The sequence below is a fragment of the Anguilla rostrata genome, chromosome 3 (assembly GCF_018555375.3).
Source record: "Anguilla rostrata isolate EN2019 chromosome 3, ASM1855537v3, whole genome shotgun sequence".
In the NCBI taxonomy this organism is placed as follows: Eukaryota; Metazoa; Chordata; class Actinopteri; order Anguilliformes; family Anguillidae; genus Anguilla; species Anguilla rostrata.
In genome coordinates, this window is record NC_057935.1 from 44469189 (window position 1) to 44495624 (window position 26436).

General features: G+C 43.7%; 1 protein-coding gene across 3 annotated transcripts; it reads left to right on the forward strand.

The window, feature by feature from the left end:
* Positions 1–1227: 1227 nt before the first annotated feature.
* On the forward strand, positions 1228–25260 carry arhgap20 (Rho GTPase activating protein 20). Of its 3 annotated transcripts, none has more exons than XM_064327859.1 (15): positions 1228–1706; positions 5969–6054; positions 11725–11895; positions 12014–12163; positions 13358–13399; positions 13595–13679; positions 14793–14870; positions 15138–15204; positions 15582–15770; positions 17190–17386; positions 17693–17857; positions 19241–19356; positions 20147–20336; positions 22216–22330; positions 22641–25260. In XM_064327859.1, exons 1-15 carry the CDS (start codon positions 1608–1610, stop codon positions 24134–24136), a joined length of 3246 nt encoding a protein of 1081 aa, XP_064183929.1. In that variant the 5' UTR covers positions 1228–1607; the 3' UTR covers positions 24137–25260. The 3 variants fall into 3 exon arrangements, with proteins under 3 accessions (XP_064183929.1, XP_064183930.1, XP_064183931.1); XM_064327860.1 differs by lacking the exon at positions 1228–1706 and adding an exon at positions 2112–2585; XM_064327861.1 differs by lacking the exon at positions 1228–1706 and adding an exon at positions 2112–2524.
* The last annotated feature ends 1176 nt before the right edge of the window (positions 25261–26436 follow it).

Consider the following 26436-nt stretch of genomic DNA (forward strand, 5'->3'; position numbering starts at 1 on the left):
CCTGATGTGGCAGTCAGAATACCAAGGGATCAAAATGTATAGCTAAAAAAAAAATAATTAAAAAAAATAAAAAAATAAAAAACCATGGAGATTTTCCTTTTCTCTCCCTGCCCCAAATTCAGACATGCAATTTATAGAAATATGAGTAGCCTACCACAATCCTACAGGCTCGGCCAGGAAAACACACAATAAAGGAAAACATTGTAAACTCACTTTCGCCATACTCTGTTGGAAGAAAACTTGTGATGAATTTTTAAAAGCGTCACCCAAACTAACTTTTTCACCTCGTTATAGGCTATATATCTGCTAACTTGTTGATAGACCAAACGAAACCTGTAAAACAGGCAGGGTTTTTGGGCCCCATGAAAATATCTCACACTTCATGGAGTGTGACAGCTAGAGTCACCTGGCATCAGACAAGTCGTCGTTGGCCATTAACTTAATGTGAAAACAACAAAGGTTTGGGAGCGCCCTCTAGCGTTGAAGTTCCATTCCACAAAAGATGCTTTCGAGAGACATTCACCTGTCGTAGCCTGTCTCCCAGGTAGCCTACATCTAACTGCAGGATGTGGAAATGCTCTATCTTGTTTGTCAACTTATGGATGACTGCAAACCCCACTGTCTGCCTTTTTTGATACTTAAATATAAAAATCATCACGCCCAGGATTCTGACAGAAATTCCTGAACGCTGCCAGAATGAGTAACCTAGGCTACTATGTTTTTAAAAAGTGTAAAATGAAAATTATTTGAAAAAAAAAACCACATTATCGGGTAGCCTATTTGTTATTCTTTATTCGGTTCAATATTTTAAATATTAGTGGAGATATACATTGTATCTAGCCTATTTAATTATTAATTAATTATTGTCTTTTAAAATAGTCTAATTTGTTTTACCTTGTTATTCAGTTGTAGCCTATCGTGCCGTCCACGAATCTAAATCTTGTGAAGAATTCTACAGGAAGAATAAAACTGAAAGGAAAATGCGAGCAACACAAGGTGCTTGCGGTGTTTTCCTCATACCTTGCATATTTTCATTTACATAAAGCACGTTAATGAAATTCTTTACGGTTTGTAGTCTACTGGCTCAAATGCCCAATTCCTCCATGCATGCTTCTAATTCGGTTTTCTGAATAGTTCTCCGAAACAGCTAGCCTATAGTTTCGCAACCTGATGACGTCACTAGGGCTCAGCGCAGTGCCGCTTTCAAATGGATTTGAGGGCGAATCCCACTTGTAGGGCAGTAGTACGGTCACAGCCAGGACGGCGAGGACGCCGCTTGGCCGCACTGCTGCCTCAGAGCGAGGTTGTTGTAAAAGCGTTCGGAGAATTAGCCTCATCTTATGTCTCCGGATTTGCCTCACTTGGAACTAAAAAGGCATTTGAAATACTTTGTTATTTACATTTACAGCGATCAGGCTGCAAGTAGGCTAGCCTATGTGATTTACGCTCTCGTAATATGCGGTGACCAAGCAAAGACTCGGAGATGATGATATTTGTATGATGCTGACATCTTGACGCTGCGCATGTTTGGATGGCTATTATGGACATGGGTTCACGTTGAGGCTTACCTTCCCTTTTGGATATAGAAACCTACAAATTCTGCCTTAATGGAAATAATGTCACCGCGACAGGAGAACATTAGCCAGAGTCGGTCTGCCTCTTTAACGGGGGAAACCAGGATCTGTGCTGTACCTGAGACCAAAAAGGTATCCCGGAAAATTTGGCTCCTGTATGTACGGTACATAAATGCCGCTGTGATAACCTTACCTGAAAGCAGCCCTATAATTTTATCGGTGTTTGCTTAGCGCTTAGCAACACGTCCGCGGAGACTTCATGAGAGTACTGGAATATATTGACTGAACGAAATATTATTACATAGTAAAATGTTCAGTATTAAATCAACTCCTAAGTGCATGTGGTCCCTCTTGGATTCATAGGTAGGCCTACTCTGTTGGAGTTAAATTAACCCTGTACTTTTCGGTGTGTATGACAAAATTAGTCAAATTGTTATTTATTTATTTATATTTATTATTTTAACATTTAACACTACAGGCCAATTAATTGTCCTATAGTTTACATTATTCTGTCGTTTTCTCTTTAGCCTTTCCTACAAGGTTGTAATCCGCACATGTCCTACATAAAAATATAAAATGGGCTATGTTGTCGCATGATATACAGCATTCCGACTTTGTGAAAGGCAAAACTACTTAACCCGAATTGTTTCAATGAAAACGGTCAATTGTTGGACTTGGAATCCTTGTTTGACGAGTCCATTAACATCATATAGGCTACTTCTGTAGCCTAATCTCGGGCGATCAATTTAAAATCAGATAGGCTATTACTATAGACCTGAAAAATCTCACTTGAATTTGCCAGACGCTGGAGCCATCCATGTCAGTTGTGGTTTTGGTATTCGCCCAGTTTTCAATATAGCGCCTGTGTTCAAGGAAACGGATAACATGCGTTTTACACCTACGGGCTCCGGACGCTCCGCTTCAGTGTTGTTCGCGTGGTGGAACGCGAGGTTCATGGAAATTTACAGTGTTTTTTAAAATGAAGAATAATCAGCAATATATTCAGACATGGTAATGTGTCATTATTATTATTATTATTGTTGTTATTATTATTATTATTATTAGTAGTAGTATTAGTAGTAGTAGTAGTACGCTAGTAGTAGTGGCCGTAGCAACGAGGGAGTTGGTTATACTTTTGCGAAGTTTTTGTTAAAGTGGCTCGAGAAATGTATGAGTCGCAGCTATCTACTGTGTGATAGCTTAATTATGTGTCATAGCCTTACTAAATCGCACTTTATTATATATAAACAACACCTATGTGTATTATGCAACCATACGGATAATGACACGGGCTTTGGATGTTTTCAGTAGGCTAATTGAACGATTGCTGTTGCATCCATCTTATTCCTGTGCATAAGTGTGCATTCTCATTAACTTAAGCGTGGACAATGCATAGTTTCTGTTGTGAGAAATAAAGTCCATTATTTTAAAACACCGACTGTGTCTTGGAAAATCAGTTAAAATAACTAATTCGTAACGGCCATGTCATTCCTTATTCCTAATTAGTTGATTACAAGCAAACAAATCTATTAGCGAAGCAGCTCCTCTTATTGGCACATTGAGGCTTTCTGATGAAAGGTGTCTCGTGTTGCCTGTGGGGAAGATATGAGCTTCTGCAGCAGCTCTCTACGTGCGTTCTTTCCTCTATAGAAGTGATCGCGTACAGGGCAAAATAAATAAATCCAGATTCCACCACCCTACCTGCCAAAAAATGAAAGACACTTAAAACCTAACTAAATACTAAATTTAAACTAACTAACTAAATTTTGTGTAGGTAGCTTATGTAAAATTGTTGGTGTGTTCTGTTGGCTATGTAAATATTGAACGTATACGCCGTTCTGTGTTGTGACAAGCAGCGCTCTGCTAGTCCTGTGGTCGTAAGTGTTATTGCAGCCTCATGCGATATAGGTGTAAAGAAACGAGTGCACTGGTGGCACCCAGGAGCTGGATGCGTGTAGCCTACTGCGTGTATTTCAGTCTGGAAACGGAGATTGTGCAGAAAACTAGTTGGTTCAATGGAGTTACAGTTGTGTGGCCATGGTAGCGATCATCGTAGTGTACTGACGTGTATATGCTTTTTCACGAAATCCAAAAGGACATTCAATGTAGGCTAATTCTTCCAGAATGTAGAGCTGCTTTTTTGATAACTGACATAATTGCTGGATTAACTCATTACTCACTTAAACGTATAACTCACAACGTTCCTGAAATGCTGAAGGTGCAGTTACAACATTATGGAGCAAAACAGTAAAAAAAAGCAACATTAGGAGAAAGTTGTGTTGTACATGGCTATATGTTAGCAATGATGATACGTGGGCTTCAAATTGTTAATCCTCTTTGAACTGCTCTCAGATAGTTCGGGTTCATCCAACTGATAAATGAATGAGTCGCTTATTCCCATGTGTGTATCAAAAATGATGATAAGGCCCCACATCAAATTGCTTTGTTAGTGCATTGGAACATTTCAACATCAGTTGCTTATTGGAATACATTTGCTTATGTAGATATGTAAATTATTTCTAATAAATTATAATAAATGCATTTGTAATTTCAACAAGAGAACCTCCCAACAGCAACCCTCCCACACTCAAGCGTGTTGTTGGCGAGTTCTCTTGTTGAAATTATGAAATTATGTTGAAGTTATGAACAATGTCTGTTCCACTATTTGGTGATACACGATAGCCATTTTTGCCCCAGAGCACTCAACATGCATCAGAGGAGGTGGCTTGTGGGGATTATATGGCTGATTAAACTGGGGGAGGCTTAGATGACCTGATTTACCAGAGAGGCCTATCAGGAATTTGGCCAGAACACCAGGGAACCCCCCTTCACACTGAGGAAAGGGCCATGGGACCACAGTGAGTTATGACCTCATTTATAAACGGCAACACACGGCAAAAGTAGGCACAAAGTAAATAAAAATTACATTTAACTTTATGTTCTATGTTAACATTTGACAAAAAATGTTTTTTTCTAATTACTTTGTCTCTTTTTTATATGTCCTTTCTTGTTTTTGTATTTTAATCTCAACACAAACTAAGACATCATAGATTAGCATCTTTAAAAAATAAAAAATCTCTCAGAGAAAACGAGAGGAGAGCTGGTGAAAGTCTTTCTAGATTGTTCCTCTGCTGTCCCGTGGAAGGGGAGGAGGAGCTTAACGATTGAAAAAAGCTTTTAAAAATGGTGCACGGAATGAGGGTGTCTCTGGTCCCAGAGATGAATATGTCGACTTCCTTTTCTTGAAAGCTCTTACAGTTTGGCCAGATGTGCCAGTAAATCACAATGATATTGAATGTTGTGCTGATGCCACAATAACGCAGAATATTGTGCTGGTATCTCACAATTATACAGCATGCTGTATTGATGTATCCCAATGATTAGAAATGATGAGCTGATACCTCATAATGCCTCACAATGATAAGGAAAATGAATGTAAACGCTCTCAGAATAAGGGTGCAATGGAATTCCTTCCCTTCTTGATTTTTTATTAATATGAAAAAGGTTTCCTGAATGTCAAGGCACTAATGTCACAAAATCAGGGCTAAGTGAGGATGGAGCCTGTTCACATGCTTTGCTTTATGAAGGCGCCATCCCACCTTACAGACATATTGGCAGTATTGGTTAAGTCCATTAAAATGTATTCAAAGAACATTTCATCCGTGTTGCATAATGTCATATAACAATGCTCATTGGCTGCTTTGAATGTTAGGCCTTCCACTCACATGGTTATGGTTATATTTGTCACAGGACATTCAATTAATGGAGGGGGCGGGGGTGGCTTATCTCATAGTATTTGTGTGATCTCCATAGTGTGCAATACAGTACTGAACATAAATTGAATCACAAACATAAGGATGTGTGTGTGCGCGTGCGTGCGTGCGTGTGTGTATGAGTGTCTGTGTGTGTGTGTGTGTGAATGTGTGTCTGTTTTATCTTATTAAAAATAGCAGCTGTATATAAATATCAATGCTCAGCGATTACACAATATAATCTGCAATCAGCCATGGACATTGGTTGTAATCAGTGTGTTCTATACTGAAAGACAGTAGTGCTGCTAGTTGACTGAGACCAGATGGCGAGAATCTGTCCCCAAGACAGAAAATGGCTTTTTGTTTGCTTGCTTTCATTTACCTACAGGAAGTTATAAGATCATCAAAAATTAAGATGCATCTAGAGAGAGGGACAAAATTATACTGTTACTGCAATTTAACTTCTGAAGTGATATATATATATACACATTTATATATGAAATATATATATTTCATGCAATCTAAATATTGTTGTTTAACCAATTTTGTTTATGAATAATGTGAATTTTATCATGTAATAAAATATGCTGTCCCTCCCTCCCTCTCTTCTCCTCTCTCTCCCCTTCTCTTGCCGCTACTTAGAAGATGAAGACTCTGAACCAACGAAGACAGTCGGCCCCTTCCCTGGTGATCAGCAAAGCATTTACCAAATCCAGAAACCACTCCAGGTAAGGGCCAATGAGAAACGAGACAGGAATAAATCCAAAAGCTATTCAGGGATTTTGCTTTGGTGCTTATTTTGTTTCTTTTTGTTTTCTTTTGTTCACTACCTGCACCTTTATTATTACACTGCTAGTAATAAATTAATCTGTAAATTACTGGGTAATAAGAAAGTACTAATAACTGTTCTGCAGTTTCACGTGCTTGCATAACTTGTAGTTACATGTGTAGTTACATAAAGGGATAGAGTTGATTTAAGGGTAGTGTTGCAGTAAGGTTAAGGGCTTGACTTCATAGTGAGGAGGGAGAGTTGAGGTTGAATTTAGGGCCAGGATAAAGGAAAGAGGAAAGCCTGCTCTGTGCAATTATACAAACTTGCCAAAGAATTGTTGCACTGGTGAAAGGCCAAGCCCTTATATGTTGCAGTTGGGTTTTAATGAAAAAATGAACAACTTAGATGATGTGTTACTATTTAAACAAAATAATAAGAAAAACAAGTTCTTGGTTTTTGCTTTTTGGAGATGGTTTTATTATCAAGGTTTACCTCCCAGGCTACACTGGGAGACAGGGAAGCACACACACACACACACACATGCACACACACCCTCTCTGGCACTTTTGGGATCATGGGAGACCCAAGTGAGCCCTGGCTGTCTCCTGGCATGGGATCAGGCGAAAGAGCTCTTCTCTTTCATTCTCTGTTCTTACTTCTAACAACTGGGCCAATGTAAATTGGGTTTGAAGAGCTGTGGCCTCCTTACAGAAGAGAGAAATTTGGAATCAAAGTCAACACATTATGTAAGCCTGCGAAACAGTGCCCACAATGCTCCACTCACACCCCTTCCCGCTGAGGAGGCTTTGTTAAGCCCACATTTATTCATCTTTGTTCCGACAAATTGTCTCCATGTAAACTCAAGGCCCATTGTTGTTATGGTATAGTTGGGTATCGTGTGTGTGTGTGTGTGTGTGTGTGTGGGCGCACGTGTGCATGAGTTGTTGCCATAGTGATTCACTGACAGTCACTGCTCCGGCTTGACTTGGGTGTCTCTCCTAACAGATGTTCTCATCAGCATTATTAAGAACATGTGAGCCCAGTCTACAGGGAGGGAGGGATGGAGGGAGAGAGGGAGAGGAATGCACATCTGGGTTTAAGTTACTTAATCTATCCCGTCACCTCCCATATCCTCTACACCTCAGCTGTGCTATTTAGGGTGCAGGGTTGCATACATGCTATGAAAGGTGTAATGTGTGTGTCTGTGTATGTTATGAGTACATGTGAGTGTGAATGTTTTTTATACGTGTATATGTGTGTTTGTGTGTGAGAGAGAGAGACCTTTGATACTCCTTTATTTTAGCCACTAAAATATAGATTAACACAATCAGAGATTTAGCTATTTTACAAAAGGTCAATACTCAATACTCTGGAGCACAAGTAACATAACACACAAAAACGTAAACATTTACAATTCTTTACAATACTTACACCCTTAAACTAATGGGATTTGTACCCCCCAGCCCCTTAACAAACTCAAGTCATGTGAATTTCCTGAATTTTATTTTGCTCTGTGACCCACACTTCCAGCCTTAGCCTGGCCAAACCAAAAACTGTACCCTGGCCCAATAACAAATATGGGAAGACTGACCCCTCCAGCCTCCCACACAATGCACTTAATTGTCCAAACAAGTCTCGTAATCTGTGGCAGCCTGTAATAATGTGAGCACTGTCTCCATATTAAAGCAGAAGGGGAACACCGTACTCTTCCCCAGATCTTAAAATGCCCTGTGGACCAGCCTCCACTGTAGATTCCCAGAGTTCTTTGGTAACGGTTGAGAGAGAAAGAGACAGAGTGGTGGGGTGGGGTGGGTGGGGTGTGGTGGGGCAGGGAGGTGTGGGCAGGGATGCTGATGGATTGGTAATGAATACCTTGGTTGAGATTGAAGCAAGACGTGCTGCGAGTTTCCCATGTGGACAAGGGCATTCTGAGCATTCATCATTGGCTCAATGACGGGAGTTAAACATGCAACGCAGGGCATTGTGGTGACTTTAGCGTGCATTACAGGGGCATGGTGGGAGATCAGCTTACCGAACGGGCATGGGAAGAGGACTGAAGTTCACCCTCTCCTTTGACTCTTGCTGTTTAGTGAACAGAGGTGCCATTTACACATGTCCGAGCTCTTCCCTATGGTTCCCGTGCTTCTAACAAGGGGCGCAGTGTGTACGCGTGGTGTGCTTAATTTATCATCATTGCCCCATTACAATGAGCCAATTAGCGTATCATCAATCAGCGTCTGCAGCATCAGCAACTCACCATTACTCATTGACTGGTCATTCAGCAGAGGGAACCGTGCCACGAATATGGGAATCACTCTTCTTCTTTTATGTGGGAGAGAGAATCACACTTCTCTTTCAGCATTCTGAAAACTGAGTTTTTTCCAAAAAAAAAAGAACGTGTTGAAAAAAAAAGAAGATGTTGACGCTTTGTGGTTTACCCTGACGCAAGCTAAGACGTCTTTTGCAATGTCAGTCCGGAACACACAAGATGCTTAATATACTGCGTCCACAAAAAAAATAACTTGTTATTCCTGTTTCAGTTTTCATTCTTAACTCCCGGCAAAAATATATCATTAAGTCTGGGTCACTGACATGGCTCCAAGCTCAAAATAAAACATTACGACTTAGGCGGTTGTTGTATTTAAGATGAAAACAAAAACCAGCAGACCCTGCGGCGCACCAGGACCAGGATGGCTGCTCCTGCTCTAGGCTGTTATCCTAAATGTCAGCAGGTTATCCTCCAGGTGCCCCAGCATTTTTACTTTTGCAGTGGTTTGGCGCGTGACTAATTACCAGCATGTTCTCTAAGTGTGGCTGCTGGTCAAATGTCCATTTTTTTATTCGAGGCTGGCCAGGTTCCTTTATCCCTGAGATAATATAACAGAGCAAAAACCTGTTAGAGGTACACTGCATGATTTGCCTGCACTGCTGCAGTCACGCTAATGACATAAGCTTCAGAATAGCTTTAAAAAACACAAATTTCATACAGCTAAAACTAAAATATATATTACTATTTTACTTTTTGTGTTTGTGGGTTAAATGAGCTAAATTAAATGCAGTAATTACCTAATCCACATGCTTTTCTTTCCTTTATAAGAGAGAGAAAGACATATTCGATAGCTGCTTAGCTCAGTATCTTGTCAGCTCATGAAAGGTGGCTAAGTATGCATGGTTAGCTGCAGTCACATTTATTGGCATGATATAGCTAAGAATGGCTGTTTCCTTCCGAGCATAATATTGATTCAGATGCACAATTTTGCTAGTTAGGCTCAAAAAGCTATTGCTCTGACCTGACCGTAGACTTGGCTTTAGCAGAATACCGTAGAATAGCAGAGAATAGAGTGGCGGAGATATGAGAATATATAAAATAGAGTATTCTCAACTATGTATAGATAATTACAAAAAGATACCTGTTGTAAAAGTGGATGGAAATGTTCAAGAAAATGAAAATTGTGACCTGTAAGTCATTTTGCTGAAATTTTTAACTGGAGTGGATATCTCGAGAGGTGTAATCTACAACTATAGCACTGCACTGCATTTCTTTAGTGTCACAATGAGAGTCTAAGGCAGGTGGACCCAAATGCAGAGCAAAAAATGGAGGACACTCAGGTTGACACAAAAACTCTAAGACTACCAGTAAAAAGCGGCAACGAAACAACAAACAGGAATGGCCCATGAGGACGCAGGGAAAATAATAAACCAGGGAGCATACGGGGAAAAACCACAGGAGACTTGAGAACTAGAGTACCAAACAAGAGACAAACTGTGCTAGAGAAACCACAAAGGCCGAGCAGAGACTGAGGGTGAACAAGGAACTTAAACACACAGCAAGACGGGTGCTTACAATAACCTAATGAACAGACACGTGCAAAACGAGATGAAACAATGATACAACAATGAGGTCTAATTAAGGAAAACACAAGACGGGAAACACTAGGGACATGGAGCGGGTGGCCTTTGGTGGCGAGTAGGTGGAACAGAGACAGTTTTGCAATATATTATTGCTAATGATGTATGCTATAGAACTATTGGGAAATTCACATTGAATTTGCCCGTAATTGAGGCATGCTCGGCTTAAATTAATGTACATCAGTACATCAGAACATTGAAGAATTGTGTTAATGTTAACAAACATAATAATTGCGCTGTCGATCTTCACATGGGCTGGATTAAGTGGTAATTGATTAACAGATGATTGTGGCAGATTATTGTAAATAGTTTTTTACTCATGACTTGAAATAGAGGCTCTGTCTAATTGGTGGAAGATTGAAATGCAAGGGAAATTACTTCCCAGTTATCCTCTGCTCCTAAACATAATGGAATAATGGCATTTGTCTGGAACAAATGAAGTAATGATGTTTCTCCATTAGCGAGCTGAGCCGATAAAGAGTTTGACTCTTTGTGTTATATGAGCCTGCCCCTAATGTTACTGCTGTCAGACCTGGGCCTTGTGGCTCCCTTCATCCACAGAGGCACTGCAGGTTTCATCACCTGCCCACGTAGTGCAAGACTTATGTGTTTCACAAGGTCTTCGTAATGCTCTTACAATGTGGTGGGGCAGTAATGCTCTTCCCCAGATTATCTGGAACACATTATGTGTGTCTGGTTGCGTGCGGTGTCCATCATTGCTATAGCGGAAGGTAGGTGGTGGACTACCTTCCTCAGTGAGGCAGATTGGGTAATGGGCAGGGCAATGGACATAACACACTCGGTTTTCAGTGTTGATTTTGTAATCATTTTCAACTTGACTTTTACCAGGTTTGTTTCTTGCTATGGCAACACTGTAGCACCTTGAGCAGTCCTACCAATAAACTATATTTGAATTTGAGTCTGGTTGGGCAATGGCGTGGTCAGAGTGCTTTGTTTGACCCTTCCTGGCACCAGTAGGAAGTCCCCTTTTACTGTGATGGCAGTGGTAATGAACTCCAGGCAGAGCTGGGTCATTAGGGGTCTTAAATGCCTGTTACAACACACCTGAGTCATAACAGCACACTCTAAATATACACTGGGGCTTTAACCTCTCGGGTCTCAGGAAGTGAGTAACCTCGTTAAAACAGCGCGGTCATTACACCGGCTGTTAAGGAGCCTTGACCTCCCACAGCAGGGTTCAGGGCCAGGGCATGAAATACACAGCGGTGTGTGGGAGTGTGTGTGCGTTACATTACTGGCATTTCACTGAATCTCTTATCCAGAGTGATTTACACAGCCTGCATTTTTGTATGCAGTCTGTTTATATACTGTAGCTGGTAATTTAACTGAAACAATTCAGGTTAAGTATCTTGGGATACACGGGCAATCACCACACCTGGAAAGTAAAATCTGCAATCTGAGTTTACAAGCCCAGTTCCCTAACAATTTTACACCATCACCCTTCGCACATGTGCAAAACCATCAATCACATTGAGCGTACACTTAATATTCTTATTTTGACTGTTTAAATGTTAACCTCTTAAAAAACTTCCTCTCTCAGCCCCTCCCTTCATCACGAATACTCTGCCTCAGTGTGGCCCTGTTCTTGGGGTGCTTTTGTATCCCAGACACCAGAAAGCACACTATTTTAGGGTGTTTCTCTGTTCCAGATGCTGAGTCATCCTGTGTTCTTTTGTGGGGTGCGTGTGTGTTTTAGGGAGCAGTGCCTGTCGCCTGTCAGCCCAGAGATGTGTCCCCTGGTCCAGTCCTTCCTGACTCCGGCACGGACATTCCTCACCCACGGCCACGCCCAGCTGAAGACTGGCCTGCAGACACAGGAGCGGTACCTCTTCCTCTTCAGCGACATTCTCCTCATCACCAAAGCCAAGTGAGTCTTCTGCCCTGGAGAGCATGTTCACGTAGAGTGCTTGTGTCTACTTGCGTGTGTGTGTGTGTGTGTGTGTGTGTGCGTGTATGCATAAACAACATCCCCATGCGGTCTCCAGGTCCTCAACACATTTCAAGCTGAAGGCTCAGGTGCGTGTGTGTGACATGTGGACAGCTGGCTGCATGGAGGAGGTGTGTGAAGGCAGTACCAGCCCTGACAGAAGCTTCGTCATGGGCTGGCCCACCTTCAACTGTGTCGCCACCTTCAGGTACAGCCCCGCCCCTGTGTACACACTAAACACCTGCATATGCACTGTGGCTGAAGGCATTTCACTGTGCAGACCTGCACATACACTACAGCTAATGTCATTTCACTCTGCAGACCTGCACATGCACTATGGCTGAAGGCATTTCACTCTGCAGACCTGCACATACACTGCAGCCAATGGCATTTCACTCTGCAGACCTGCACATGCACTACAGCCAATGGCATTTCACTCTGCAGACTTGCACATACACTACAGCCAATGGCATTTCACTCTGCAGACCTGCACATACACTACAGCCAATGGCATCTCACTAAACTGGACTTCACGTACACTACAACCAATGGCATTTCACTCAGCACACCTGCACATACACTACGACCAAATGGCATCTCTGTGACTGAACACACCTTCAAACATGGCCTGTCTGAGCACACCTCACTAACACAGCTTCATGCTAGAGGGCAGCTCTGTCACTGAGCACACAGGGAGGTGCAGGGACCGCAGTAGTTCAGCTGTGAGCTCTGCAGTCGTCCCTTGTCCTTCCATGTCTGATAACTTTCACCTTGTCATCGCTCCTCTTCAGAAGCCTGCTCTTCTCTGTGCCTGGGGGTGAACCCCATAAACACCGTGCTGTGATCAGAGAAAGTTTAAAGTTTTTCAGGGAATAAAGCCACACAGCGTAGTGCCCCAGTGCCCAGCAGGACTCCAGTTTGTGTTTGAGTGAGCACACTGAGACAGAAAAGCACTGTAACATGCGTATGAAACCGGAGTTGTTTTTGCATTTGCACAGTCGGTAATAATTCATTTTGACCTTGTCTTTTTCATACCACATTGATATTATCGCAGACAAAAATGTTTGATATCTTAGGCCAGAAATCTGAGCACAGGGCTGTCTTGAAGAGCACTGTTTTCATGCCTGATTTGAAGGAGCTGTGATGTAATTCCCTTCGGAGTCCAGCACTTATAAACGGTCCCTTAACCTTTGCTTGTATACACAGAGCGGGATGGTTGGAGTCTGGCTGAGGTGCTGGTGCATGCCAGGTCTATAACTCATTTTAAAAAGCAGCCGTTTGGATGAGATCCTTGTAGGAAGATTACTGTGTTTTACGAGGTCTTATGTAAGAGTGCAAATGGAAAAGAGTGATGCCAACGATGTGTGACTTTGGATTCCACATTTTTTGTGTTTTCTCCCAGTTCGGTGGAACAGAAAGAGAAATGGTTCTCCTTCATAAAAAGGTAATCCCCTCTGGCTGTAACATGGCAGGGCCCTCGCCTAGCTCTCCACCACCCCAAAAAACATCTGTCTCATTCCTTGACGTTGTGTTTTTGTCCTTTACTCTGTGAATTGCCAGGCCATATTTTGGTTTGGTTTATTTTGGTTGTGTTTTGTGAGCTGCCTGACCTGTTCTGTCTTTTTTCTCCCTTTCCCAGTCAAATAAAAGAGGAGAAAGAAAAAGATGACCCTGAAACCATTCCTCTTAAAATATTTGCTAAAGACATTGGAAACTGTGCTTATGTAGGTATTCTGTGTGTGTCCTTCTATGGATATGTGTGCACATGTACATGTGATCTGTGTGCATGCTTATTACGCTATATTACACTGATTTAGAAGATGCTCTTATCCAGAGCAGACCTGGATCAAATATGTATTTGTTTTGGAATCAAATACTTTTCTAAGCTTTACTGATCTCGTCTGGTGTATTGGAACCAATGGCATACTCTCAAAAAATGCAAACCCCACCTTCTGGTCATATTGGCATGCTCAATTACACAAGGCAAGATCAACAGAGCACAGAAAAGTATTTGAATCCAAAACAAATTTGAACCGGGTCTCATCCAGAGCAATTTATATTGTACAAGAAACTAAGTGCATTCACCTGATTATTTGAGCTACAGTGTATAGTGTCAGGCGTGTGTGTGTGTGTGTGTGTGTGTTATGTGTCCGTGTGTGCTTATGGTTGTGTGTACACAGTGATTATCCCAGGGCTTTTATGAGGTCTGGAAGTCCCTACAGCTCAATCTGTCCTCCAGCACAGATGACCTTGGGGGCTCAGCCTCACCAAAACAACATATGGGGGCTGCCACCCTCCCACACCACAGAATATTCCGTCTTCCCCTATAATCTGCTCCCTATCAATCAGCAGCCCCCTGAAACTGCACAGATGGAGGCATGGGGGAGGGGAGGCAGGGTGGGTCGTACCTAATCCCCCTGACCCCCCGAACCCCCACCACACACACACATACGCACACACACGTGCGCTCTCTCTCTCTCTCTCTCACCCTCTCTCGCTGTCTCTCTCATGGTATGAACTCAGTTCCCCAGTGTCTGACACTTACTGCAGAAAGAAACACAATTCTATAAACCTTGGGCTGATTATATGATTCACACACACACACACACATACTTACACACCTGTTTCTACCTGCCCCTCCTCCGTCTACACCTGTGAAGTTATGTTTGGATATTTTGATCAGTTAGATTAATACAAAGTAACTGCAAGTGACTAACACCCAGATAGATGTAAGCCCAGGAGGTGCTTAAAGCCAGTGCTGAACTAAGAGAGCTTGTGCCTTTAAAAGCCGTTTTAGGTTCCAGTCTCCTGATGTGTTTGCCCTGTTCCCATCCCAGGCCAAGACTCTGACTGTCAGCCACACAGACTGCGCCACGCAGGTCATTGCCATGGCGCTGCAGCAGTTTGGAATTTCGGTGAGTGTCTCCCCTCAACCCCCTTTCCCTCCAGTCCTCCCCACCCTATGAATCCACAGTGTATGCCTTGATAAGGTTGACAGGGCCCCCTCCTCCATGTGTCTGTTGTCTGTTCGCTGCGTGTGTGTGTGTGTGTGCGTGTGTGTGCACGCGCATGTGATTGGACGCTGTGTAGCAAAGTGGTATTGAAAGTGTCTCTTCTGTATTTCTTATATGTAAGGTTGTGTGAAATATTACTCTCTCTCTCTGTCTCTCTCTCATATATAGGGCTGTGTGAAAGATTACCAGCTGTGGGTGAGCTCAAAGAAGGATGACCCTCCCTACCCCCTGATTGGTGAGTGTCAATTCTATTGAAGTCCTCCATGTTCAAATTCATCAACTCACCTGCACAGCACATTGTCCTGAGCAGCTTAAAGGTCACAGGCCTATGTAATGACCAATAGCCAGGTTGTTCTGTTCTATTCTGTCCCACTTCTGTCTCTTTAGCATTGAGGTGAAACTTTCCAATTTTATGCATCTTTTGAATATTCATGAATGGTTCTGACAGTACAGAGCTGATGTAGATGTTCTGAAATATTGTATTGGAAACTACTACTGGAATCTCCTGTCAGCAGTAGAGGGGAATAAATAAATTGAAGAGGTGGCCATCTGATTTATAGAAGCTGTTGTAACATTTTAACACAGTACCTTTGATTCCTGACTTCCTCACAGGGCATGAGTTTCCCTTCAGCATCAAGATGAGTCACATCCGGGACCATGGATTGCAGAACGGGGGAGGGAAAGAGACAGTTACTCCTCCAGACCTGCAGGGGATGCTGCTCCTGGAGCGGTTGCCTTTGAACACGCAGTGCCAGTTCATCCTCAAGCCCAGCCGAGTGGCTGTGGAACAGCTTGTACTTGGTAAGGGACTCTCGTTCTCACACCTGCACGCACAATCACCAACAAGGACTGCTGACCACTCACTCAGTGGCCTCAATTAGAAGACAGAGGGAGGGGAGTGAAGGAAGGCATGAGAGAGAGGGAGTGAGGGAGAGAGTTTTTTGACTGAGAGAGGGAGAACAGAAGTGATGAAGGAGCTTTTTAGAGGAAGAGAGCTACAAGGGGGCGAAGCAGAGAGGGAAGGAGAAAGGGAGAATGAGAGTGGTTTGAGGAAGAGAGGGAAGGAAGCGGGGGAGTGCTAGAGACAGAGAAATGAGTAGTTGAGTTGAAGCTTGTTTTCAGGTTTTCCAGAACCACAGGGCTCCACTGATGTAGCCACAGGCCTCGCCTTAAATTCCTTAGCGCTCAAGTCACACAGTCATTTAAGTCTATTTCTGTATATAAATACATGTAATTTCCCTGTTTTTCCTCTACTCTCCATGTCATTTTTTAAGGAACCCTGGTGCAGGTAAGTGGGGAGAAATCACGGAGACGGAACTGTGTGCGAAGGCCACAGCTGGTCGGCAAACCACCACTAGTCTCTCCCATCATCCAATCCCTTGCCCTGGAGACCTCTGTGAGCCATGATGCAATGCATGGCATATTTATAAACTTTTAATGGTGCACAGACTTGGAAGAAACCCAGTGAAAAAAACTAAGCTCAGCAACATTGTTTTGTAGTTACAGTGGAGAACACACTTGCGTGTGAAAGTTGGATGAAATGTTTTTAACATATTTTGTTGAGGCTAACAGCTCTTGGCAGGGTTGTGTTTTTACAGTGGTCATTATGTGATGCTCTGTTTTCCATCTTTCTCGACTTCAAATACACTTTATTTCCAGGGATGTGAACTTGTGTTGCTAAAGCATTAAAATACATATCTACAACAACAACACCCTACCCCCTTTCCAAGAAGGAAGGAAATTCCCCCACATACACCCACTTTAAAGACCTGAGTTATAAAACAAAAAGAAACGAAGACTGCATCTCAGTATTAATGAGTACCACAGACGATACAAAGCCAAATGCAAATACAAATATGCAAGTTATCCCACAGCCTCTATTAAACTTTTGTTTGATATTTATCCCACGCCCTCTCTTAAACTCTCTTTCTGTTGTGTAAAAACACAGACCACCAGCTTCCTTTGTGCACATCAACTCTTGCTCTACAGCCTAAATGCTTGTGCACCAGCATCTGTCAGAAGGACACTGAGAAAAAGAGAGAAAAAAATGAACATTGTTACATTTCTGTTCTGATTAATTTTTTCATCCTTCATTTAAGTCCTTTCCTTTTCCATATGCATTGAGGATATGATTGTATGCTGGTGAATTTGAGAGAGAGACTGAGAGAGAAACAGAGTGTGTGCAGGTGAATCAATGCCGTCTTCCTCTCCTCTCTCCAGACGGAGGCCAGAAGCCGTTCAGGAGGAAGCGCTCCATCATGGCCTGGGCTTTCTGGCGCGGCTCCAGCTCTCAGCTGGATGGGCTGCCCGCCTCGCCGACCCTGCCCACCTCGCCCACCTCGCCCACCTCCAAACAGTTGTTTGGCCTACCACTGAGCGCCGTGTGCAAGGGCGACGCCCTGCCGAAATCCATCATGGTGAGCGCCTGACCCGGGGCCAGTTTATGGTGTTAATATACTCAGACATGGTATTGTATGGCCCCTTAATGTATCCAATGAAAAAACAACAACAGTAGTGATAATTACATTACATTTAGAGTGACTTACACAACATCACATAGCATTTACATTGCATCCATTTATACAGCTGGATATATACTGAAGCTATTCAGTACCTTGCTCAGGGGTACAATGGCAGTGTCCTATCCGGTTACAAGACCAGTTCCTTTCCCATTATACTACACTGCCGCCCCAATATCTATGATAATATCTCTCTGTCTGTAGGACATGCTGGCGTTGCTGTACCAGGAGGGCCCGTTCACCAGGGGGATATTCCGTCGCTCGGCGAGCGTCAAGGCGTGCAGGGAGGTGAGAGACCGGCTGAACTCCGGCGCTGAGGATGTCGCACTCACCTGCGAGTCTACCTTCGTCACCGGGGCTGTCTTCAAGGTACGTCCACAGCACCTCTCAGACCAGGGTACCCTTCCTATTTTACCACACCTATGTGGGAAGGGAAATCATGACGTGGTCTTCAATAGTGGTTGTCAATGACACGCCATTATAATGTCATAAGTTAGCTGTGTTTTTACTCTGAGCTCTATGTGTTTAGTCCAGTGAGACGGCCTAACTTTAATCTTTAAATGCGAATTTTTAATAAAACAAAACTACCATGACCTAACTGTCTAAGCACCCCCTTGACGGCACCCCACCCACTCCCAATTGTATAACCTAATTTTTCAAACCAGAAGACCATAGAAACAGAGAAAACAAATCCAAATAATCCATTAAGCAGCAGCATCCAAAGATGTACTGTAGAAAATTGAAAGCATGTGATAATGTCCATTAGCCAGACCTTTTACTGGAAATGTCAACTGAAAATCTCAGAGTTATGAGTCTGAATGGAAGTTTGGTTACATTGTCTTTTAGTCCAGATTTTATGCTGACAAAAAGATCTCTAAACATTTTAAAGAGACAAACTCGATTTGTGTTTGAGAAACAATGTGAAACATTAAGCCCAAATTTGCATCTATGGCCACTATAGAGCCCTTTAAATATACTAGAGGAATTCTGTCTAAATATAAATGAAATATACTATTTGATATTTATCTGATATACATGGAAATACTGTTTTTGTAATTTTGTGCATTTTGCCTAACATGAGATCATATAAAGCATGAGAAATAATATTCTGGCAAAATGTACCTACCAACAGCACAGGTTTCTGCAAAGGTGTGAACAGCATATGGCACTTATCCCTGATGGAGTAAACTACTCACTGTGCTTTCAGTGATATTGTACATTCAGGCAGCTGAGAGACATGTCTGTGAGACAGGAAGCTTTTGAGCATATTCTGGCCATCCTGCTAGTGATTTTTCCACTATTTAATAACATTATTTCTGTATTCTGATATCAATGTCCTCTGAGGAAATGTAACACAGAGAATGAGGCATGCACACACATGCACACACAAACACACACACACGCACGCACTCACGCACGCACGCACACAAACACACACACACACACTCAGACACATGCGAACACACACACAAACATTTTTTCCAAATGAGGACCTCATTTTTCTAGGATAATGCTGACTGTATGTGCATACTAATTAAGATCAGCCTAATTTACCTTAGTCAAAAGTGCTTCTGTAGGTCAGTCAAGAATGTCCTTGATAAAATAATGGTATGTGACTTTAAAATAGCAGGTACTCTCTGTACACAGATCTGTTTCTGTCTGGCCCTGCCTTACGGGAGGGAACAGTGCACTTCATCCCATACAGAGTGACAATCTGGCAACCCCCTGCATCTATGGTCTCTTCCCCAACAGGACTTCCTGCGGCACATCCCAGGCAGCCTGCTGTCCCAGGACCTGTATGAGCAGTGGGTGGAGGTGATGGAGCAGGCAGGGGAGGAAGAGGAGGAGCGCGTGCAGGCTGTCCAGAGGTAACACCTCCATGGTCAAATCGCACCCACTCAATGTGACTGTCACCAGGATGTTATCCCTCAGCCTTGAAAGGTTCACTAGATAGACTGTGCATCCCAGCCCCTGCTTAGAGAAAGGCCTTTGAGAGAGACAGAGAGACGAAAAGGAAGGACTGAGAGATTGGATTGAAAGGTTGAAAATATGATATTACATTACATTACATTACAGGCATTTAGCAGACGCTCTTATCCAGAGCGACTTACACAACTTTTTACATAGCACTTTACATTGTATCCATTTATACAGCTGGATATATACTGAAGCAATGCAGGTTAAGTACCTTGCTCAAGGGTACAACGGCAGTGTCCTTACCCGGGATTCGAACCTGCGACCTTTCGGTTACAAGCGCAGTTCCTTACCCACTGTGCCACACTCGTCCTATATATATATATATATATATATATATATATATATATATATATATATATATATATATATTATATATATAATATATATATATATAATATATATATTATATATATATATATATTATATATATATATATATATATATATATATATATATATATATATATATTAATATATTAATTAGAACAGCAGATAGCGGTTGAGTGTCTTTGCTTGAAAGAAAGAAGCTCACTATGGTTCATCTGACCTGTGAATTTAAGACTGACATTGAGGCAAAATGATTGATGTCTTGTTATATGTGCTGCATGAAAGTAAAAAAAAAAAAATGGATGTCCTCAATACCCTTACTCCATTCACCCCCTCCCCCCCTCTGCCCCAACAGGCTGGTGCAGCTGCTGCCACCAGAGAACCAGCTTCTTTTGGGACACTTGCTCGCCGTCCTCCACTGCATCCATCGGCATTCCCACCACAACCAAATGAACAGCTTCAACCTGTCGGTCTGCATCGCTCCCAGCATGCTTTGGGCCCCCAACCCCTGCAGCCCTAGCATGGAGAGTGAGGGCACCAAGAAGGTGAGGGGAAGTGCCTCTGACTTGAAAAACTGCTTGCCATAACAGCCTTTGAGTCCAATTTGATGTCCCAGAGATTCAGGAGAGCTTCGTGTTTGGGTGGGTCATGTAGTTGCTAGGCAATTTGCAGCCCCAGACTATGTCACCAGCTGAATGGGAGTCTATGGTGGTGGGACCCAGCTGGCTTTATTCTGCCATGGAAAGGGTGGATTTAAGCTAGCTAGGATTCCTCTAGGTACTGCTGAATTAGTTTCACCCAATGACATGGTAGGCACCCACAGACCCCGCGTTTTCAGTGAGAGAAACATCTCTTTGCTGATCAGCGCTAGCTCACTCCTGTAGCACTGTGTAACCTGAAGGATGAAACATAGTCACTGGCTTATGGGTGAATGCGCACACTTCGGCCTGAGAACTTGCTGTGTGGCACTGTGGTAACTGGAGCCACATTTGGCCTCTCTAAACAGTGGAGAAAAATAAAAAGCGGGAAAATTGTTATTGAGAAATGTCAACATGCGGTCCTGTCTTTCTTCTTGTGGTTAAGCAGCTGGATTATAACAGGACAAAAGTTCAATCTGCGTTCAGAAATTACATTTTATACACCTTATCATACAGACCATTTTTTTTGGCACGTGTTTATATAATGAATTACTTGGAACTACAAGCTGTGGCTAACTTGAAAGTATTTGAGAAATTTCCTTTGGAGATTCCTAAGGGCAGTTCTGTTCTCAGAACCTGGAGCTGTGAGAATGTTTCTCTCCCAGTTTGTTTGTTTTTATGTGTGTAAGTTCCCTTCGGCAGCTGCACACAGGGTAGAGGGAAAATGTTTTTTTCTACATTCCATATAACATGGTCCACAGATGAGCCAAGGGTCTGCTTCTCACCACTCTATTTACTGCAGAGGGCCATCTGTCAAATGCATGACCACTACTACTACTACCACTACCACTACTACTACTACTACTACTACTACTACTACTACTACTAATAATAATAATAATAATATAATTCATCATCATCATCATCATCATCATCATCATCATTATAAATCAATCCCACATATGTATTTAACTTTTTTAAGGACTAGTGCTGCAATACATGTCTGTGTTAATGTAGCATATTAATCATTATCATGAGTTTTGACACTACATTCAAGATGGAGGGTGTTCCAGTCCTGTGAATGTGGTGACACATTGGACAGTAAAAGTATGTTGGCTGGGTGGGGTCTGTGGTTGACTATTTCAGTTGTTTTTAAAGAACTGGAGCTGGTCTTTTAGTTGTCTCACTAACTGGCAGGCTATGGGTGGGACCTGGAGGAGCAGATCCATTCACCATCCACCACTCTGTAATCCAAGCTCAGTGTTTTTACAAGCTGTTTCAAAACAATATTTCTTCCCATTTTACCCCCATGCCCACTGTATATGCAAATTATTATTTTCAGACAAATCAGACAAATTAATGGTGAGTCACTCTGCGTGAGTATGTTTGTGTGTGTGTGTGCGTGTGTTTGTGTATGTGCGTGTGCGTGTCTTCATCAGAAGAATGGAGAGCAGCGGTCTACAAAGGGAAGTTGAAGTGAGAGAAAGAGAGACAGAGGGCAAGAGTGGTGAGCTGACAGTAGGCCTGTTTCTCTGAAGCCAGCAGGCCTTCACTACCCCTGGTTGAGATCAGTAGTGCTGGCTATGCGTGCGCTGCTCCAATGTAGCCCCAGTATGGCAGTTTGCATTTCAGCAACAGATCCTCACCAGCTGCTCAGCACTGCAGTGCACATACATAGCGTCTGCCACCATCTATGCTAGGTTTTTCTATAAAGAGAACTGGAACTAGATCACTAGCCTAGGTGGGATGTAGTGACCAGGCATAACGTGCGGCACTGTCTCTGCAGGTGTCTGAGGTGGTGAGGTTCCTGATCGAACACTGCTGTGAGGTCCTGGGGGAGGACATCGCCTCTCTGTTTGGAAGGTTCCCTGAGAGAGCCAGCAGCAGAGAGCACGGATCCGGTAACACACGCCACCGTCTCTTACGCACTCTTATCCTCTCCTGTGCACTTATCTTCTACACACTGATCTCTACTCTTACACGCTGTCCTCTGGTTTGTAAATTGATTCCTCTCAGTCACTGGAGAGTGAAGCATGTTGTTTTTGTTGACACAAAATGGTTTGAAAGGAGCAGTCGTCAAAATTAATGTTCACCTTCCAAGTAGTGCATTGGTTGTTGTGGTGAGTATGAACCAGGCTATTTTAAGCGCCAATCAAGTGAACAGGTGTATCTTATCCTTCCTCTCTCCCTTTCTCCTCCCTGTGCGCACAGACGTGTCCTCCTTCCAGCTGAATGACTCGTCGTATGACAGCCTGGAGAACGAGCTGAACGAGGACGGCGGATCTCCGCTCCAGAGCCTGCGGCTCCACAAGGGCAAGCAGGAGAACCGCAGCCGCGACTCCGTCCTCACGCTGAGCGACGACTGTGACCTGGACTCCTCCTGCCTGGAGCTCCCCCCGCTGGCCAGACCCAGGAAGTTCACCTCCGCCACCCAGCAGCCGCCTCCCCGTGCCCTCCGCGATGGCCCTGCTCCCGAACCGGATGCTCCGCCCCCTCGCTGGCAGCGCCGATGCTCCGAGCCCGCCCTCAGCCTCCCACTTTCTAGCCACGCCCCCAGCAGCGCCTCACACCTACCTGTGAGCCGCAAGTCCAGCTATGACGCCGTGACCAACTGCAATGTTTTTGGGGAAGAGAGGGACCTGAGCAGAGGAGGGGGAGCACGCGAGGTTTCCCGGGGCGTCCCACCCCCGCCGATGTGTCGGAAACCCAAGCATCCCTCCTCAGCTCTGCGCTTGGACACAAGCCTGTCCAGCCTCTCCTCTCCAGCCACCTCCCCCTCTGGCTCCTCCATGAGCTCTTTGGACAGTGCCTTCTCTCAGGGCTCTGCAGACTACACCATCCATCATGCACCCAGGACCCAAGGCCACCCCCTCTGCTCCCCCACTTCTGGCTCCGCCCCCTCCTCAGAGTCCCACGATTGGAGTCAGCACAGGGGCACCCACGGCTTCCACCCCAACACAAGGGAACTACTCCTGTTTCCACAACAACAGGACAAAGATGGTGGAAGGGAGGGTGAGGAGGGGGAGGAGGTTGAGGAAGAGGAGGAGGAGGAAGGACAGAGGGATCCTGGTGGGTTAGCGGGAGACCTTCCGAGGAGGAGGTCCTGTAGTCCACCCTCCTACCAGCAGGTGGCGCTGAAGGTCCAGCGTTACAGATCACCATGTTACCGCGTCCGTGATCGTGGCCTGATGGCACGGGAGGGGAGGTCCCCTCACGCCACCCCGCCCTGTGCGGTGTTCTATGGGCAAGCCACCTCCAGCCTGAGCCTGCAGAAGGAGCAGCCACAGCCCCCAGTCCCACCTGCCCCGCCCACTCCACTTACCGACGGGCCCCGTCGACGCGCTTCCGAACCTTCTGTGCTCCGTTTGGGCAAACCCTCGACAACCCACCTCAATACAAGGAGGGGATCATTAATGGCAACAGCATGTGCTGGGCAGGACCTTCAGAACAGTGGGCTAAAGGTGTCCGATGTGGAGCCACACCGCAACCCCGAGCCGCGGTTCTGCCTGTCTCCCTCCACCACCAGGGCCCTGAGGGACTACTTCTTCACAGCCACAGCAACTGACACTGGGGATACCCTGAAGCGGAGCCAGGAAGTGGCCTCCGCCCTTGTCCAGGGCAAGAGGGAGTGGCAGGCACGCCGTTGCAGTGACCCCAGGTTCGATGATTTTGAACAGATGCTTTTCGGTGAGGAGTCTTATGTGTGAGCACTTCCTCCTGCAGTGACTGTCTTTCTCATGTGGAAGCAGCCTTTCAGGCTCTGCCTGTACAGACCCACTGACACACACAGGTGGCTGTAAATCACAGCCAGCTGTGTTCACCCAGTTCATTCACATCTGTCCCTGAGTGAAAGACAGACCTGTGTGCACACGCACACACACACACACACACATGCATGCACACACACACACGCAAACTGTGTTATGCTCTTATATTACCATTTCTGTTTATTTAATAAGAGTGTTATGATGCAATTACAAGACCAAAAATAAATGTAATGCAAACACCACTCATAAGCTCACTGTATTGACTGTGGACAGCCTTAATAATTACACGAACCTTTATGTCTGAACCTCAGAGTGAACCTGCAGGCTGTCAGACATATGATAAGGCTGAATCTACTGTGCATCTTCCATTCATTCACAGCAAAGGTGTGTGTGAGTGTATGCGTGTGTATGCAAGAATGTGTATATCTGTATATGTGTGTTGTCTGTGCACATGTATGCAGCATATATGGGAGTATGTATAAGTGTGTGGTGTGTGTGTGATGTGTTTGTGCCTGTGTGTGTGTGTGTGTGTGTGTTCGCTAGGCATAAGACATCAAGCAGGACTGCAGGAAATGATGCATTTACAGCACTTGTGTTTCTCTTCCACAGAAAACACAAAGCACACTGTGTGCATGTTTGCATCGGTATGCATTTTTCTTTGTGCATGTATGTGTAGGTCAAATCTAGGCAATTGTGTACATATTGTGTTATTTTTTATTTTCCCAAAGTATTTTCTAACATTTTAAAATTGTTATAAAAAACACTGCTGCCAATAATGCATACATTTATGATGATTTGCAAATATAAAATTAAAAAAGAAAAAAAATTGTAAAAGAAAAAACGTATAAACTTAAACTTATAATACATTTCTACTTCTGTTCATTTGTCATGTATAGTTGTGTATTTATGTTTATATGACTGTCTGTGTAGTTAGTAGTAGCTATAATGAGCCTAATGTGGATTTCTGTACAATCAAACCCTGCTGCTACTGTCTATAAAAGTATAACTGCTACATGAAAATTAACTATAATAATTTCAATAAATCATCAGCTGTTATAAAGTGATTGGTCTCGTTTTTCGTTTGTGAGTACTATATTTCATTTGTGTTGCTTCATTTGATTACAGTCCAATGGAGTATTCCCAGCTCTTTTAACAAATCAGCACTTTCAGAATGAAAGTAGAGATGTTACATGATCACATCAATGAGTGTGCAGGTGGAATTGAAAATTGCAGTCCAAACAGCCCACTAGGACCAGAGTAGCCCTGTAAGGTAGTGCCCACCCCCCCCCCCCTTCCCCACCAGAACCATAGTAGTCCTGCAGGCACTGTGGCCTTCTAGGGCAATGGCTGTGTGACATCTGTCAATGGCAATATTTTCGACATTACAGTACTTTTTGCTTGCATGCCAAAATGTGTTTTAATTCAAAATGTGTTTAATTCATCATAGAATTAGATGGTAAATCATTTAGTCTTTGTGTGGCTAGTAGACATGGTCCAAATATCAGCAATTATAATATAATGGAACCAGAGCCATTACACCCACTTGACCTCGCTTTGTCTAGGAAACATCTGGTGAAAAGGTGTTTGTGAGAGTGTGAGTGTTCTTGTGTGTGTGTGTGTGTGAGAGAGAGAGAGAGAGAGAGAGAGAAAGAAAGAACCCCAGAGACATTTTGGTGCTTTAGTTATCTTTAATACCCCAGATTTTTTTGTGGTGATGAAGTGCTGCTATGGAGATTTCCTGCCCAAACACATGGAGCAGTAAGGCTCCGTGTGGATGTGTGTGAGGAGATGGACTGAACCCAAGTTCCACAAAAGCCAGACCCTCCATATGTTTCTATTTCGAGGGATGTAATGGGCCACAGTCGGCACAGTCAGGGTTTGGTTCCAGACTGTGTGATGCCTCCCCAAAGTCTAGTGTTTTAGCTGGAGTCCACACCCAGGAGGTCAGTATAGTTCATCTATGTGCTCCGTTACCATAGAGGCCAGCAACAGTCTATTGAACACACCTTTACTTTGTTAAACACCTATACTTATGCTTATCTGCAGTCTTTAATAGGAAGTAATTTAGACAATTGAAACAGTGACGTGGACTTGCCAAGTAACCTATAAGGCAGGGCTGGAATGTTGCTTTATTTTATTATTTTTTTGATTCCCATAATTCCTAATTGCGGGAGAGCTGGGTGGTTTGCTTCAGAGTACTCTATTTCAGATGGGCTGAAGGTACCTAGGACTGCTTATTT